This window comes from Amphiura filiformis, chromosome 17 (genome assembly GCF_039555335.1).
Source record: "Amphiura filiformis chromosome 17, Afil_fr2py, whole genome shotgun sequence".
NCBI lineage: Eukaryota > Metazoa > Echinodermata > Ophiuroidea > Amphilepidida > Amphiuridae > Amphiura > Amphiura filiformis.
In genome coordinates, this window is record NC_092644.1 from 59716436 (window position 1) to 59734738 (window position 18303).

General features: G+C 38.5%; 1 protein-coding gene across 1 annotated transcript in view; it reads right to left on the minus strand.

Annotated features, from left to right (window-relative positions):
• Positions 1-2751: 2751 nt before the first annotated feature.
• Positions 2752-18303, minus strand: part of LOC140138079 (scavenger receptor cysteine-rich domain-containing protein DMBT1-like) — a 178895-nt gene continuing 163343 nt past the window's right edge. The window contains exons 4-20 of the mRNA XM_072159951.1: positions 15833-15912; positions 15109-15376; positions 14155-14311; positions 13537-13721; positions 13243-13350; positions 12492-12707; positions 11977-12118; positions 11623-11813; positions 10990-11325; positions 10509-10865; positions 9750-10085; positions 9326-9455; positions 7796-8028; positions 6820-7155; positions 6104-6248; positions 4061-4266; positions 2752-3483 (exon numbers count right to left, since the gene is read on the minus strand). Of these exons, the coding sequence (XP_072016052.1) occupies positions 3002-3483; positions 4061-4266; positions 6104-6248; positions 6820-7155; positions 7796-8028; positions 9326-9455; positions 9750-10085; positions 10509-10865; positions 10990-11325; positions 11623-11813; positions 11977-12118; positions 12492-12707; positions 13243-13350; positions 13537-13721; positions 14155-14311; positions 15109-15376; positions 15833-15912 (3908 nt within the window). The 3' untranslated portion in view covers positions 2752-3001. The remainder of the gene's footprint in view (positions 3484-4060; positions 4267-6103; positions 6249-6819; positions 7156-7795; positions 8029-9325; positions 9456-9749; positions 10086-10508; positions 10866-10989; positions 11326-11622; positions 11814-11976; positions 12119-12491; positions 12708-13242; positions 13351-13536; positions 13722-14154; positions 14312-15108; positions 15377-15832; positions 15913-18303) is intronic.

The window sequence follows — 18303 nt, forward strand, 5'->3', positions numbered from 1 at the left end:
CATCTACATCGGGATCATCTACATCCGTCATCACTGACTGTCCCCTGTCAAAAATACCCGACGAAATCGTTCTTTTAAAAAAATGATGCCCACTGGAACTTTTCCCCTCCAAAAGCGTGGCTGACCCTGATATGCCACTGAACATGTGAATACTTGGACTCCCACTCAACTCAAAGACCACACTATCATATAATCTGCTTATGTCGTTTGTCACGTAATAAGAGACATAATTCCATTTGTTTATTATTTTATTTCAAAAGTTTATGTAACACATTGTATACAAATAAGATATTTATATCTAATTTATTGATAATCTGAAAGAATTCTCTGTGAAGTAAGATATTATACATAAATATGTAAACAATGAATAAGCACTTTCATCTTCAATATAAGAAACTCAAGTTATAATCTAAAAGAAATTTTCTTGTTATGACCGACATACCAAAGAAGCATACAAACATTGCCAAAAGAATAATTTAACAAGCTCAGTGATCTACCACTACCGGGAAGTCTGTTACGAGTATGGGGGTAGTTCAAGACCCTCGAATTTGACCAAATCAGAGCGCCGAAACTGATTTAGATGATATCAGCTCTTAAAGGCCCTAAATTGCGCAATTTCTGGGTTTTTTTCCAGTTTTTGCAATCAGAAAGCCAAAAACACACTTGATAGAAGGGAGGCTACTTCAGTCAGTCCAGACGATTTCCAAATATGGACGTGGTATTTTTCTACGGCGAAATGTACATTTTACACGCCCAATCGTGATCGTTCAATCTCTTTTTCAACATAACGACATCAGAATTTGTGCCTAGCAACTATTCAGGGACCTATAACCTACAACAACATTTTTGAATTGCAAGAATAGAGCTCAGAAAATTGTGTTATTAAGGTCCCTGGCTCAATTTTAAATACCAAAGTGATCCGTGGAAAATGTCACGTCTATGATTTGAAAATCGTCTGGATTGTTCTTGCTTGCAGGAATTTTTTTTTTAAATGAAAAGAAGCAGGTAGTCAACATCCCTTGTATTATATTGTATTGCAAAGAGTGCAACTATAATCCGTATACCTTCCTCGAGTCAGTAAAGTAAAACCAAATTTTGAGATTTTGTCAAAAACTGTTAATTTTTCAGGAATCTGGTTATAGCTGGATTCCTTGCATTGCATCATTTTCTTTCTGAAAATGTATACTTTTATATCTTCTTATCATTACATTTAGAGATCCAATAAAAACAATATCTAAATTACTGACTCTAGGAAGGTATACAGACTATATAAGACAAATGTATACCTTGTTCTGTGAACTTGGAGACCATCTCTCGTATAGATACTTTCATCAGGTGGGATTTCTTAAAAATTGCAGATATATCCCTATTTGCTATTTGAGTCAAAATAACTATCGACATTGCACTCGGAAAATCAGAACGATGGATACAATATTCATGTTGGGTACATGAACATTCGAGCAAAAATACAGATGCTGCGCAAAGAGTATAAGACTGTACAGGCATAGTAACAAAGGCATCACGATTCCTGCTATATACTAGGGTACTGATCTGAATATTCTGAATCATCCAGGAAGATAGTAAAATAAATATTCAAACTGTTCATCTAGACTTACTATTTATGCTGGCTATCACGCCTCATCCGAGAAGCACCGTCAAATGTTGACCCATGCCACAGTTGGAGTGATGTTACGGTACAGTCGTCGAGGAACTGTTTTCTGTAGGTGCTATGACGCAGCCATCAAAAAGTTCGTCGACGACTCTCCCGTAACGTCACTCAAACTCTGCCACGGGTAAACATTTCAGCGCCATCCCATTTAGCCTGACGATGCGTCTCGGATGAGACGTGATACTGTAGCCAGGATAAATACCGTGACGTCTAGATGAACAGTTTGAATATTTATTTTCCTATTCTGATCATTATAGTTTAGAATTTATTTACTTTTTGAAGGTGACCCAACGAGAGTAAATAAGGCACTTACTTGCCGGGAACGGGGGATTTGAATATAATACATGACGCATGATACCTTGTTTTTCGTTCAAAGTTCGTAAATTATTGTACAAATACCTCCAAAACATTTTCCATTTATATATATTTTTTTCATGACAGAATACCAAAAGTGTTATACAACGTCATTGGCCCTAAGACGATGTGACACACACTTGTTGCGGCAAATGTTATTCGCCAACATCAGAAATTCACACGCTTGTTCTATAGTATATAGACCGTAAACAACTAAGGCCTAATTAGATATGTATGGAAATAAACACGATAAAGGCTGTTCGGTAAACTTGACATTTCAAAGTAGCCTACACCATTTTCTTTTGTTCCATTATTTCAGTTTCCAGAAGTATCTCTAACCGAAATTTAATTTCCCCGACACCATCTTGTCATTCTCGGGAAACAATGTTAGGTATAAACCCGGTAATTTGACTCCTAGGGAACAATCACAACTATACTTATTTGGGCACCAAAATAATGGGCGCAACAAGATCGGTCGCTCTTACCTACGGTAAACATGTTATTGTAATGGCGCTATATAAGCGCTATAAGTTATTATCGACCATTCCTATAATTGGCACCTTCCTGCCGTTGATGGGGTGAACATAATGATATCAATGTAATATTAATGTTACTACATCAACGGTAGGAAGGTGACAATTATAGGAACGGTCTACATAGTCGAAGGCTATATTTTAACCATGTTAATACTGGGTCACAAACCCCCACAACAAATATCATCAATTTTCTGAAGCACTTGAATTTGGTTTTGACCATGTTGATGATGCCCATGTCTGCAAATGACGATATCGTCCGGAGCGATAGCATTATTCTTCATTTTCAACCAAGTTGCCACTTAATTAAGGTACCAACGGCTAAGTGTCAGGACCCGTGTTCCGTGGTATTCATCGCTGAAGCAACTCAACTCAATGCATTTACATTGCATCTTCCTCTACTGCTAGTTTTAAAAACAACCTCTTCCTCCTGTTCTAGAGGTTTTCACTCATTAGTACTATCACCTTGACAATGTGCATTTGATGGAATATAAGACGGTGGTTGCAAAGGCACCAATGACGCGTACTCCTCTCCAAGAGTGTGTTCATCAAGTTTTGTTTCACATGGATTTATCTGGTGGGGATGATGACATTGCGCATGACTGACGTCATCAGACGACTGGTACGCTGGAGGTGGGTGGTTATGAAAAATATATCGTGTTCCTGATTGCAGAGGGTAAGGTGGTTCGTGACCTGGAGGTACGACTGTGTAGACTGTCACATGATTCGGACTCGAATCCTGTTTTGTACTTTGACTATATCCAGATTCAAGATTGTCATCGCATGATATAGGCACCATTTTATGAGCAGACTCTGTGGCACGTACGGCTTTTCTGAGATGAGTGAAGTAAGAAATAATAGCTACAACAGCGACAAAACCAAATATGGCAGCGATTGAAATTCCCACCAAAGAACTGTCTGAAACACCTGCAGGAGAAAACAAAAGATGTTATTGTATTCTAACATAAATACTGTCATCGTTTTGCAAATGCAAACCAATGATACCAGGAAAATGTGGGTAGGGGGCAGTTGGGACAGTCAGGGTTGAGGGATTCTCAAACTATGGTACTTTCGAAATACGAGGAAAATAATTTATGACGTGTCTCTGTCTTGTCCAAATGTACCATGCAGCGAGCATAATCAGATTTTGCTGTTTTGTTGATATTTTTTGTTGATATAATTTAAACAGTTAAACAGTGCTGAATGTAATAACATCTGATGATATCCGTGACAGAAAGTATGAAAATCCTACAAATAGTCGAGTTACAAAAACCAAGCGCCAAATTGAAAACATAGAGAAAAGGTGCGGTTAGCATGCAGCATGCGCGAAGTGATCGACTGCTAAGAACGTCTTGCTACTCGGTCCTATTTGTGATTAAAATTACTGCAATTAACACTTAAGGTCATGGCCCATTCCACAAGACTTGATTCCTCACAATCAAAACCTCATAAGATCGATGGTAAGGCTTTGTGAAACGGGCCCATAGACTCTGGTGACCCTTACCGTCATCATAACCAATGTTTTGTCTTGCCAATGAGCAGATTACCCCTATGTCTTCCGCATGGCTACAGTCATTGGTCCCCCATTCAGGGTGATTACAACCAGCTAATTCTAATTCCGTGCCATAGCAAAAATAATCATCCAATAGAATCGGACCAGTTCCTTGACCATAGTAGGCACCACTCTTGGCCTCTAATGCAGCACCATATCTGTAATGTAATACACACTGATTACTATCTGTAGCATTGTATAATGTATTGTTGACTGTAATGAAATGATTTGTATTGGTATGTTACGAAATCATCTAACATAATATCTTCATGGTTGAAAACCTGCTGATCGAAATAAATTGGGCTATTCCAGCTGAAATCCGTTCACCCCTATGAAAGACATGATCCATGATCTCCAACACAGTCAGGTAATCCCGTTTGGAATTCACATACCCTGTGTGGAAGATTAAGGCTATGTCCCGGGGCTGCCTCCCATAGGGGGTGTATGCAATTTTTGAACACAACTATTGCAGATTAACGAAAATACAAATATAACTACCCTTTGTGGTTGGATCAATTGTCATATTTTTTCCCAATTTTGTGATTTTGCGGTGCTGATGTTTTAGTCTTACATTTCAATCATCTTGCTGTGCTTATGTTAGGGAACGTTCATAAATACCTTGGTGGGGGGCTGGAAAATTTGTAGGGGGGGTCAAAAAGTTTTGACCTTCCAAAAGGGGGGTCAAGAAAGTTTTGACATGGCAAAAGGGGGGTCAAGAAAGTTTTGACACCACTAAAGGGGGGGGTTAAAAAAGTAAAATACAAAATTTTTGCACGCTACGCGCGCACATTCTCCCAATAAAGCCCTTTTCATCCCGATCATGGGCGTAAATAGTGTAAAATACAAACATTTGTCGCGCTACGCGCCCACATCCAGTCACACATTTTTTGGAAGCTCTGGTATATGTATGTAAAGCAACTGCATTACTGCAATTGTTTTTCGTCTGTGCCAAAAAATTTATTTGCCCCCCCCCCTCAAGAAAGCTGGCTACGCCCCTGATACATCCATGCAATAACTTTTGTGACCTTATTTGAAAGCAATTTATTTAATGATGTCCTGAACTTATGGACAATTTAGGCCTATTATAAACAAAAGGCCTTTAAGAGTGACACTGATAAATGATAAGTGTATTGCAGATCTATTTGTTTGAATTTGTAACAAGGTTGAAACTGCATAAGTTTAATCCATAATAGGCCTACTAGTAAAATAAAGCATTACCTACAGTGGAAACAAGAGCGGAGTATTTTAAGTATACCTTCATTATGTGTGCGGATGGGTGTGTGTGTGTGTGTGGGGGGGTAAAAAGTTTGGGTGTATACAACAGGGGGTCAAAAAGTTTTCAGTCCATAAAGAGGGGGGTTCTAAAAGTTTAACATACAGACAGAGGGGGGTCAAAAAGTTTTGACATACCGAAATCAAAATTTTCCAGCCCCCCCTACCAAAGTATTTATGAACGTTCCCTTAGTCTAACGTTTCCGTTAAATATTCATGTACACAATGTGATTTCGTCTGGAATTAGTTTTGTTATCGGATTGATTTAATATCATGTGGAATATCAGATTATGGAGCTTAGCATTGACACTTGACGGTAATAGAATTAAATAGATACATGTATCTACATCTGTTTCTAATACTGGGTTCATACTTTCTGGCGCTTGTCGCTGAGCGGCGTGACGCTTCATCATGCCGCTTGCAGCGGCAGCGGTATGACCCTAGGTATGACTCTGAAAGCCACTCTTGCTACTCAGCACCGCTCCAAAATCGTATTTTGTTCTCATACGTCAGAGCGGCACCGCTCCTAGTTGACTTGAATTCAACTCACAGAGGTGCTACCGCCGCGACAAAGCGGTGGTGTGATTGATATATCGGCTTTCCGCTGACCGCTAGCGTTTCTGGTGCGACTGCGCAGTGAAGCAAAATCATCTTCAGAACGGCAAAGCGGCAAGCGGCAGGAAAGTATGAAACCCGCATTATTGATTGTTTTCTGTTACTAACCCAAGTTGTTTGCAGACGACATTAGCAGCATTGATATCCCAGCTATCGTCACATATAGTTCCCCATTGACCATTGAAGTACACCTCAACTCTGCCTTCATAAACTGTCGCGCCATTTGTTAGGCGAAGGCGTCCATTGTATTCACCTTAAAAAGTAATATCAAACAATAGCGTTTGAATGTTGAGATTGAATTCCATAAACTTGTATTATTATTTATTGTTTAGATATTTTACTGTCAGGTGTCTTGTCACCGATTCGTACTCATAGCTCAAGCAACGTCAATGGACTCGCTGGTCGTATCCTTACACAGGAGAAAGTAAGGACTTCATTCATCGAAAGCTGCATCACAGATTCCTTAAGAATAGAACATTATATAATTTTCATTTCTAGAACTGGAAAATACCAACAGCTATCATACTAATAAACACATATATTTTTAATATATTCTTTCTTTATCCAATTTTTCATCTTTTTCTACCTTTTTGTGTTAATTTTTATTCTATAAATTTCATATTTGTGTGAAAATTGAGGGCGCTATAAAACGCGCTATTCACATATATTGTAAGTTTAATCTACCACTTGTAAAGATACAAACAAGATTAAAGATTATTAGCGCCATCTGTGTTCATCTTTGCTTTAAAATTCTACAAGCCATCAAACAACCGTGGGGTTCCTAAAAATACCTTTCTTTTTATGTAAAACAAATTTAAAATTACCATACTCGTGGCTGCAAATAACGCCAGCATCCTCTCCATGGTCACAGCTTATTTGCTCCTGCCATCCCGAATGATCACAATCTGCAAGAGTAGCTTCGTATCCCCAACATTCGAAACTAGAAAACACAATCGGGCCATCTCCTTGACCAAAGAAAGCGTTTGTCGTTGCTTCGACTGCTGAATTAAATCCCAATTGCCGACAAGTGACTTGTGCATCATCCAGGCCCCATCCATCGTCACATATTGACCCCCATTGATTAGTTCGTTCGTCAAATACTTCCACTCGACCTTCATGGAGTCCTGATCCATCCACTAGACGTACTGCACTTAGAGGATCTTAAAAGAGATAAAACAACGAAATTATTCCACTTGGACATTATTAAAGCACATTACATTGATAAGAGTATCAAATTATGTGAATGTGAAAAACTTTGGTGCAAAAGAAAATGATGTATCAAAGGGAGTTAGTAGGGTAATGGTTAACTTTCGTGCATGTATGTTTGTCTCTTTTTCGAAGCGAATTGGGGCCTGACAACAAATAATGTTGCTGTGGGGTCCGCCACTCCTTTTTTTTACATTCCCAGCATAAGCTAGTATGAATTTAAACATCTGGGTGGAGGGAGACAATATAGGTGTTAGCCTTATCTAAGGGCAACATACGATAGCACCCAGTGGCGTAGCCAGGATTTGGGAACCGAGGGGGCACAACTTGTAAATGTACCGACGGAAATATTTTTTGCCGACGGAAGTTGTGATTTGTTGACCCAAATTTTGCATTTGAAACGCCAACGCCTTCAGTCTACCGACGGCCTTACATGAACCGACGGCCATGACGAGCCCGACCACCCCCTCCCCACTGGCTACGCCACTGATAGCACCACCTCCGGGGTTCGAAACCGCAATCAGAGCCTGTACCGCTATAGGCCACCCTACCGAACAAAAATTTAATCAAGAATCGGCAAATAACTTTACATACCTTTCTCTGATGAAGTTTGACAAGCTACACCAGCGTCTTCGAAGTGAGTACAATACTGGTAATACCACTCAGAATGTTGACACTGATCTAGCTCTTCTTCGTAACCCAGACATCCTACTTGACTGACAAGGATTGGTCCAGTACCCCTGCCGTAATACGCAGCAAGCTTTGGTTCTTTTGCACCTGGGTACCCTAATTGGTGACATAATACCTCTGCGTCTGGCAAGTCCCATCTGTGTGTGGAGGAAAGACAAATGTGCTATTGTGACTTGCTTTACTTTGTGTGTAATAACACATATGTGCCACAAAATATATAATACAGTTATCAATATAATTATTAAAATGTGAATTTGTATTCCGAATTATGTAAATAAAAAGTATGAATATCAATAATAACAACAACTTCTTTTACTATCAGCTCTGAGATTTATTAACGATATACAGACAATGCTCTACTATTCACAAAAATGGCTATTTCTAAGACATTTCACCATTATCACGCATTACCTTAATATGAATCTGTCAACATTGCCGATGTAAAATCATGAGACAATATGCTGCGGGCAGTGCTAAATCAGTTTCGCGTATTGCCTTACAAAACGAACGTCTATAATAATGTTATCAATGTTATGACAGGTTTAAATCTCGCAAAATGAACTTTAAAAATAGATTGTCAATGATGAAGACAAATTTACCATATTCAGAGTTGCCTCTCATTACGCGTTGCCTCGCAAGCCAAAATTTAAAAACTAAAATTGTCAATGTTTTACTATATGACGCATTTTTTCGCTGAGCTTCAAAACACTACCGTCATTGCTATGACAGTCCATCGGGATAGTGCAAGAACGTCGTAAGTGACATTTGGGGGAATTGGGTTATTAATGGATCTATCTCTAAGGACCGCTATCTCTAAGGTTCGCTATCTCTAAGGTTCGCTATCACTTATGTGTAAAGTCTATGGAGATGAGAATCCCGCTATCTCTAATAGACAAAAGGGTTCGCTATACATAAAAAAGGTCTGCTACTTCTAAGGTTCGATATCACTAATTCAGAATAAGGTTCGATAGTTCTAAGGTACGATATCACTAATTTTAAATAAGGCTCGCTATCACTCATTTTAAATAAGGTTCGTTATCACTAATTTTGAATAAGGCCTGCTATCACTAACTTATGCTAGTTTAATTGTCAATAAATTGTCAATGACAGTTTGACCATATCGCGCATTGCAATGCAAAACAAACTTTCCAACATGCTATTTTCAATGCTAAGACAGTTTTACCATAAATCGCACATTACCTCACAAAATGCACCAAAATACTACGCTTGCTTTACCACATCGAGTCTGAAAATTGTCATTAACAATGCTAACAGTGTAACCGTATCATGTATTACAAAATGGACCAAACAAATGCCATTTCTCAGATATATTGTTGCATTAAATATTAGCTGCTTGCATTTCATACTGTTTATTTTAACACCATTAATGTGGTTTATTTTTCTTGACTTGCCAACGGAGCACCCCTTGCTTACCCATCATCACATACGGTCCCCCATATTCCATTGTATAATATCTCAACTCGGCCCTCACTAGGAACACGACCACCTCTCAGTCGCACTGGTAATGGCGTACTGCTCGTTCCTAAGACATACTTTGGTGAATCTGAAATTGTATGTTATACAGTGAACATAGCTGTCAATCTCGACGTCGTCTTTGTCCAATTCCTCTTCTTCTTCATTATCATCTTCTTCTCTTCTTTCTTCTTCATCTTCTTGTTCTTCTTCCCCTTTAGCTTCAGCTTCTTTTTCACCTAGTTTTCTTCTTTCTTCTTTAGAATAATGAATAATAATAATCTCTTCTTCTTCTTCTTCTTTTTCTTCTTCAAATCGGCTGTCACCTTTACACAAATATTGTCATTTAGCATTACAAGATGCAGGAAAATTCAATAAAACTTACGTGTTGGGCCCACATTAAAATGCCAACAAATGACACCTGCATCTTGACTATGCTCACAATTGTGGTGATATAATTGGGAATGTGGACAAGAAAGCAAAGATGGCTCCCAACCGAAACAACTGACATCAGTTAACATAATCTCTCCTGCTCCCTGGCCGAATTGTCCACCATCCACAGCACGGACTGCCGAGAAATAACCTAGCTGATTGCAAACTACAGTTGCGTCCCCGATGTCCCAACTATCGTCACATATTGTTCCCCATTGTCCGTCGTGAAAAATTTCAACACGACCCTCGTAAGGATGGGAACCATCAACGAGTCGAACCGGTGCATAGCCTGTAGAAAGACAATTGACAAGCTATTAAACTACCAATGCATATTAGTTGCAATTTTTGCAAGTTAAAAAATCGGTTTCCCGCTCATATTCCTCAACAATTTGCGTTACCAGTAAATTCATCCGTTTCTTTTTTGTATTCCATTTACACCATATCAAAGGTGACTCTAATTGGGTAGACTCCTAATCTTTGTTTGCTTTTCTTATATTAATATTCATGAGCTAAAGAAACCGGGAATTCGTATTATTATAGTTCTGCGCTACCGTTAGAAGTATATACATTATATGGATGATTTTCTCACTACAATGTGAAGCAACCGCATTATGTGGATGATTTTCTCACTACAACCTAAAGCATGCACATTATGTGGATGATATTCTCACTACAATCTGAAGCATCCACATCATGTGGATGATTTTCTTACCGGCAAATCCGCCGTTGCTACATATCACGCCCGCATCCTCGTTATGCAAACAGTCGTTATCATACCATCCATTGAATGTACATAATGATATCGACGATTCCCAGCCATCACAATGGACATCATCCATAAGGACGGGTCCTGTACCCTGGCCATAGAAAGCATCAGTTCTTACATGAACTGCTTCATTATAACCAAGCTGTCTACATATTACATGTCCATCATCTATGTCCCATGAATCGTCACATATACTGCCCCATTCACCGTGGTAATTCACTTCCACTCTGCCTTCATTGGGTGTGGCACCACCTACTAGTCGCACTGGAGCCATATAAGTCCAAGGAGCTTGACTGGTACCAACTGTAATGTTTAAACAACAAAACTTGTGAGGTGAGTATAAAAAGTCGCGGGACATTATATGAAATTCTGCACACACCACTAGAAACGACACAATGCAACATTGGAATATCTGGCAACTACTAACCTGAATATGCTGCAAGACACACCACTCCCGCATCTTCAGAATGATCGCAATTATGATTATACCAGCCACCATTTGAGCATGATCCCAGTGACGATTCAGCACCAGTACATTCCAAGTCATCAAGAAGTATTTGTCCAAAACCACCGGCAAACTGAACTCCTCCAATTACCGCCTCTGATGCGGAGTCGAAGCCGAGTTGGTGACAAACAACAGTTGCATCATTTATGTCCCATTTATCATCACATACGCTACCCCAAGAACCATCATGGTACACTTCAACTCTACCTTCATTGGGTCCCCTACCTCCACGAAGTCGGACAGGTACATATGTAGAAGCTGTAAAAAAAAAAAAAAAAGTGAAATTGTCTTCAACGGCGGTATTACTATCGTAAAGCAATGTTTACCGAAATACTCTTCGTTAGAAGACCACACCCAGTCATTTAACCGTATCATTATGATTTAAATAATTGCATATAAATTTTTCAAAAGCACCCAATGTCATTACAATTTAGACTGTCGACTTTTGTTTTTATTGTTTTAGTGCTGTTGAATAGAATGGTGTATTGTTTGCATTTGCTTGTTTACAATGGTTTGATTGTACCCATTTGGCTATAAACTCCCCCGAAAACGTACATTTATCTCCTGTTGTGACGTCACAGATGATTCCTACATCTTCTGAGTGTGAGCAGTCATGCTCGTACCAACCACCATGCCTGCATGCTGCTAAGGAGGTCTCATCGCCACGACAGTTTACGTCATCCAGAGCTATTCGACCAGTGCCTTCTCCAAAGCGTCCATCCACCATTGCCATACCTGTTTTGTACCTACGAACCATTCACAAATGTAATGAAAAATTATTCAACATGGAGAGTGCAAGAATAATATTCAAAGGAAAACTTTTATTCACCACGGTGCATAATATAGGAGTGTTTGAGGATAAGGGATTCCTTTTTGTTTTGTGAAACTTTTGAGATTATTGAATCTTACCCTAGTTGTACACACACAACTTTTGCTTCTGAATGCTCAAATTCATCGTCACAAACAGTAGACCAAGCACCATTGTGAAAGGTTTCAAGACGACCTTCGAATGGACCACCGCCTCCAGCCAGTCGAACTGGAGCTAGTTCACCTGTTGAACGGATAAGACAGTTTTATAACCAAGAAGGCTTTTCGTAAAATGGAGTCTTGACAGATGAATTCTTGAACTATTTTATTAGCATTGTTAAAATATTATGTCGCATGACCAGATATAAACTGAATTATGTGATGACGTTTGTAGTTAGAGTTTATGAATTCATTGGGTAATGTTGAGTGTTATAGAGGCCAACAGAAAGGCCGAAGGTATTTTTAAAACGTGCCTTTTACAGGACCCCTTTGGTGCAAAGTATAAATATTCGCACGTATTTCCTGAAAACAAGGCCTCTCTTCGATATGTCTCTATAGTCTGTTAAACCTGAATTGTGATTTGCCATACGGCTCTCGGTGGATACATCCTGTCTTACCCGGCTCTGTGGCACAGATGACACCAGCATCCTGGTTGTGATGGCAGTTATGATCGTACCATTCTGAAGTGACGCATTCTGCCAATACCGTTTCGTTGCCTCTACAGTTCACCCTGTCAAGCATAATGTATCCATGTCCTTCCCCAAAGTATGCATTGCCCTTTACTGCTACGGCTCCGTCGTACCCTAATTGGCGGCATACTACATTTGCATTCTCTGAAATGTAGAGACAAAAAATCGTTGATTTAGTACTAGTATTAGTACTACATGGGATCACTAATCAAAAGCTATATAGAGACGGAGTAGTGAATACAACATGGGCTTATAAAGGGGGAAACTAATAGGCCTAGTGATCGCAACGCCTAACCATACGAATAATGTCTCTTATCTAACCATAAACCATTAATCATAATCTTTATCCTAACCTAACATTAATTATGACCTTAAACCCTAACTCCAATATCAATTTAACCATATTCCTTTCTGGGCTGGTGGCAGATATTCTAAAGTCTTGTCGCATTTATGACGATAGGCATATTATTGTAATATTTTGTATGCACGAACGATATATAGAGAGCGATCAAGACCTGTACACAGTTTTGCTATTGACGGGTAATATAATGTGGGGATGGTAGGTATGGAAGGTAACGCAGTGAAGCATTTGAAATATTGTTCTATGTACTAATGGAAGTACTCACATCAGGATAAGGAAAAGTCTGGTGGAAGGTTATATTAATGCAAAGATACTAACCTATATCCCAGTCATAGTCGCAAACCGTTCCCCACTGACCATTGTGATAAACTTCGACTCTTCCTTCCTCTCGTCTGCTTCCATCTACTAAACGTACTGGGTAAGGATCTAAGAATAAATCAACAAAGTAAACTTACATTTATTTTACATTGCTTTAAAATTCCAAGAATAGTTTTCCCAATTTTTCTTGGGTATTATTTTGCAGTTTGTAATAAGAAGTTTAACTGATGCAATTCAAAGAACAGCTCAGCTCAAGTAACACAAGTCATTCTTCTTACCTTTCAAAATAATTACCTGTGTTATTTATGGTTGACGTTGTCAGACGGCAAACGACTCCAGCGTCCTCAGAGTGTGTGCAATCATGACTCCCCCATGGACTACCTACGCAATCCAGTAGATTATTCTCGCTACCCGTGCAGTAGATCTCATCTAGCCAAATAATCTGTTCCTCTGGTGCTCGCCCATAAAAGCTTTGAATTCTAATGGGGTGAATTATTGTAGCAAATTAATTATTGTATATTGTAGCAAATTAATTTTATCAGAATTATTATTGATACAAAGTTGTAGAAATTGCACCTCGTAAAGATAGTGATAGCTTTTGACTCTTACGTAGGTTATACACTGCGTAGTTATATAGACATGATTAGATTTACGAGCGGGGACGCAGCACGTGAACGCGCTACGTCAATTTAATATCACTACAGCTACTGCAACCAATCGGGACTCTTGAGTTACCTCAATTTGACGTCACATGTTCACGTATCGCGTCCACGTTCAAACATCTAACTCTTGTTCGTCATTGACATTCTCAATTATGGTTTCTTTGTTTGCATGGGCCTGTTATTTTATCCTTCTTATTGGTTTGTATTTTGTTTTGTTTTTCAGGCGTAGATTATTATGCAAGGATCATACCTAGCGAGTACAGCCGACTCGTAACCCAGTTGTTTGCAGACGACATTCGCATCATATATATCCCAGCTATCGTCACATACAGATCCCCATTGAGCCTTATAATATATCTCTACTCTGCCTTCATTACGAGTCATGCCATCTACCAGTCGTACATCGCCTGTAGAATTAATAACAGAGTATCAGACAGTGCTCAAACACGGTATACATGTAAATGTAAATGTCTGAAATACTACTCTTTCACTTTAATTAAACAAGGGTTAATAAGGAGGCCACTTTATTTTTTCTTTCTAGTGAATCGAGAATAGGTATAACTACACTAGTAACAAACCACCGTGTTATTCAGGGATGTGAGAGTTCCTCTTTTCAGCTGATTTCCTCTTTTTTTCTTGCCAAAATTTAGGCGTTTTTCTTTTATTTTCAGCCCATATTTGGCGTTTTTACCCTGGTTTTACGCTGTTTTTAGTGATTTTCCTCGTTTTTGGTCTGTGGCCTCTCACACCCCTGGTTATTGAATGTATAGTTGTTGTGACATCTAGTCTGACGAGTAGGGCCTGTTTTTTCTTATATAGTTACCAGATCATCTACTAAGGCTCTGATCGCTCAAGAAAGTTTAACCACGAAAGTCTACTAACCGCGACGCCCAAAAAAAAGTCCTACAATAGTGGCATTACTCTGAGCAGAGTTACAACTTCAACTCACGGATTTGAAATTGATATCAAACTTTTTTTTTCGAGCGGCGCGGTTAGTGGACTTTTGTGGTTCAGAGTCTAAATAGATGGTACAGGAAACTAAGCAAACAGTTCCTACTTGTCGGACTACGGGACTAGTGACACCATGTACAGGCGTCAGTTTCACCCTTCATGTAGTACTAGCACACCTTCACCAGGATAATCGCCGTATACGAATTGCTGATGTTTGTACATTCTGACCGGTAGTGACAGCAGAATGTCTTACCTTCTGTAGGGGGTTCGGAATCTCTGCATGTGACTCCCGCATCCTCAGTATGATCGCAGTCATGAGTACGCCATTGTGAGTGGACGCACGTTTCCAGTGAGTTCTCAAAGCCATGACATTGTAGGTTCTCTAATAATATATTCCCTTCTCCTGCAGGATATACCCCTCCCATGTGTGCGTCTAAGGCCTCGCCATATCCAAGCTGTCGACATGCAACGTGGGCGTCGTATATGTCCCAAAGATCGTCACAAACAGAACCCCATTCGCCCTAAATATGGACATAATTATAGGAAGCATGTAAATAATACTTGTGATATAAATGGGTGCAAATGTAGTCCTGACGCAAATTGGAATTATTAATATTAAGTTATTATAAATTACATTTCATTGAAAAACAAATTTATGTTCGAAACAATAATTCGGATGATTCAACAAGATATAAAATTTATGACTTTACGAACAATGTTATGAAAGATGATGAGAAGTTCAAATGTTATGATGATAGAAAACATAATATAGCAAAGTAAATGGTATGTGACAAGAATGGTGCTCCAAATACCCTTACGCTGTTGAAGACTGCGTTAGTATTCTTGATCACACACTGTTGTAAATGAACGATTTATGATACAAATTGCCTCAATCTGCACTGGCTCCAAAGAGAAAACGTTCAATATGGTATTACAAATAAAAGCTACAAGAAGATAATGGTATGCAAATAACTTACCTGATAAAACACCTCCACTCTTCCGGAAGATTCATTCGGGCCGTCAACAAGTCTGATGTTAAGAGTTTCTGATACTGTTTCTGTTGTGAAAAACAATAATTATAATACTGAATTATTCGTGGTAGAAATTGTCAGTAATAGGTATTTTGTCAACTGATTTTGAAATCACACGAGAAAGGATATCTACTCCTTTTGCTGACGCTTGAAAGTTTTATCCTTATACACGGTTGTTTGATGGCATGTAGATCTGTATTCATTTTAAAGCAAAGTTAAACACTGATGGCGCTATTTATATCTTGTTTGTATCTTAAGAGGTACACACTTGTATAATGTCATTAAAGCATCATAAAAATGATTATATCACCCATACATAAATTCTAGACAGTTCATTGGTTGATTACCATTTATCATTTTTACTATCAGCCTCTCTGTGTGATAGTCTTTACCATCATAGTGCCTGCCGTAGTGCGCCTGCGCCAAGCCGTGCGCTGACTCTTAGACTCGCCGATTTAGTTATGGGGTGGATCCCAAAATGTGAAATATATCACGGCAAAACGTGGTGTTATGTTGATGAAAAAATGTATTTCCTACCTTAAATAGTATTTTAGTAATAGAATTTATGTATGAGTGATATAAAACAAATATTAACTGTCATAAATTCGTGTAATGGTCAAAATATAATCACTCGGTGAAAGATGTATTGTTCCATTCTACTCGCCGTTCCGGCTCGTGGAATGGAACAATCCATCTTTCACCTCGTGATTATATTTCGACCATCACACTCATAGACAGTTAATATTTGTATACTAACATATAGCAAGGAAATTTTCAAACTACTTTTTATCATGAAAAGAAAGGAATAACCCATATTATTGTGCTAAATTAAATTTAAAATATACGTAAATAGCGCCCTCAATTTTCACACAAATATACAGTTTATAGAATAAATATTACCACAGAAAAAGATGTGAAATTTGATAAAGATAGAAGATCTAAGCTTATAGCTAAAACAATAATATTATAATTTATGTGTATATTAGTGCGATAGCTGTTGTTAATGTAAAGTTCTAGAATTGAAAATTATGTAATGTGTAACTGTGTATACTACCTATTCTATAATGCAATCTGTTTTGATATCCTACCTGTTCTAAAACAATGGTGATAATTATTCAATTGACGCATACCTCAAAAACACGATTAAAAGGAAACAACTGAGCACTACGTTGATTTGAGGTCAATCTCTTTTAATAAATTCTCTGTCATTTTGCCCCACTTCTATAGCCAATCAGAAACGGAAATCTACGTATGAAGAATAAATGCCAAATAACATGGCCGAATCCTCACATCTTATTACAAATCCGCGGATAAATTATTACCGGGAATCAATACCACTTTAATGCGCGGTGGAAGCTCTATAGTCCGAAGGTTCTTTATTCCGACGGTTCTTTAGTCCGAAGGTTCTTTAATCCGACGGTTCTTTATTACGAAGGTTCTTTATTCCGACGCTTCTTTATTTCGAAGGTTGTATAGTCCGAATTTAAAAAAAGGTTCCCTAATCCGAATATTAAAAGAGGATCTTTAATCCGAATTTTAAAAACGGTTCTCTAGTCCGAATATGAAAATAGGCTCTATAGTCCGAATTTTAAAAAGGGTTCTATAGTCCGAATATGAAAATAAGATCTATAGTCCGAATTTAAAAAAGGGTCCTATAGTCCGAAATTGCAAAACGGTTCTATAGTCCGAAACGGATACCGTGTTCTTTAGTCCGAATTGGTAAAAAGGTTCTATAGTCCGAATTTTTATAACATTAACGTATACTACATTTTGAATACAGAACAAACAAACAAAATGGGAAAGGGAATGAAAAAATATCGCACGAAATCAAGAATGAAACAATGAACAAATGAATTAAAGAACAAACTAAACGACGAACAAAAGAAGAACGATTCGGAAAAAGGTATACGAAAGAAAGAAAAAACAACGAAAGACAGAATGAAAACGAATACAAAAAAAGGACTAGCAATCCCAGGGCCAGCCGCCATCATTGCCAATTGCATGCATGTTATAATACCCGCTCGCATCCCTGGTAAAAGCCAGCCAGGATATTTTACACGGCCCCCCTTCAAATCGCAAGATAAAATCATACTATTCTGTCAACAAATTTGTTTTAGACAAAAGCCGCAGCATTTACATGCATCGCAGGATAGCGCTATTAAAACTAGAGCTCAAATACACCGTAGAGTGTTGAGTCTCTTACTAGGGGGACTGCTCTATAATCCGAAGGTTCTATAATCCGAAAGTCCTTTAGTCCGAAGGTTCGCTAGTCCGAACACGTGCTCATAGCATTCGCTATTCCGAATTTTAAAAGAGGTTCTCTAGTCCGAAAAAGAATTGAAAAGAGGTTCTTTATTCCGACGATTCTTTATTTCGAAGGTTCTGTAGTCCGAATTTTAAAAACGGTTCTGTAGTCC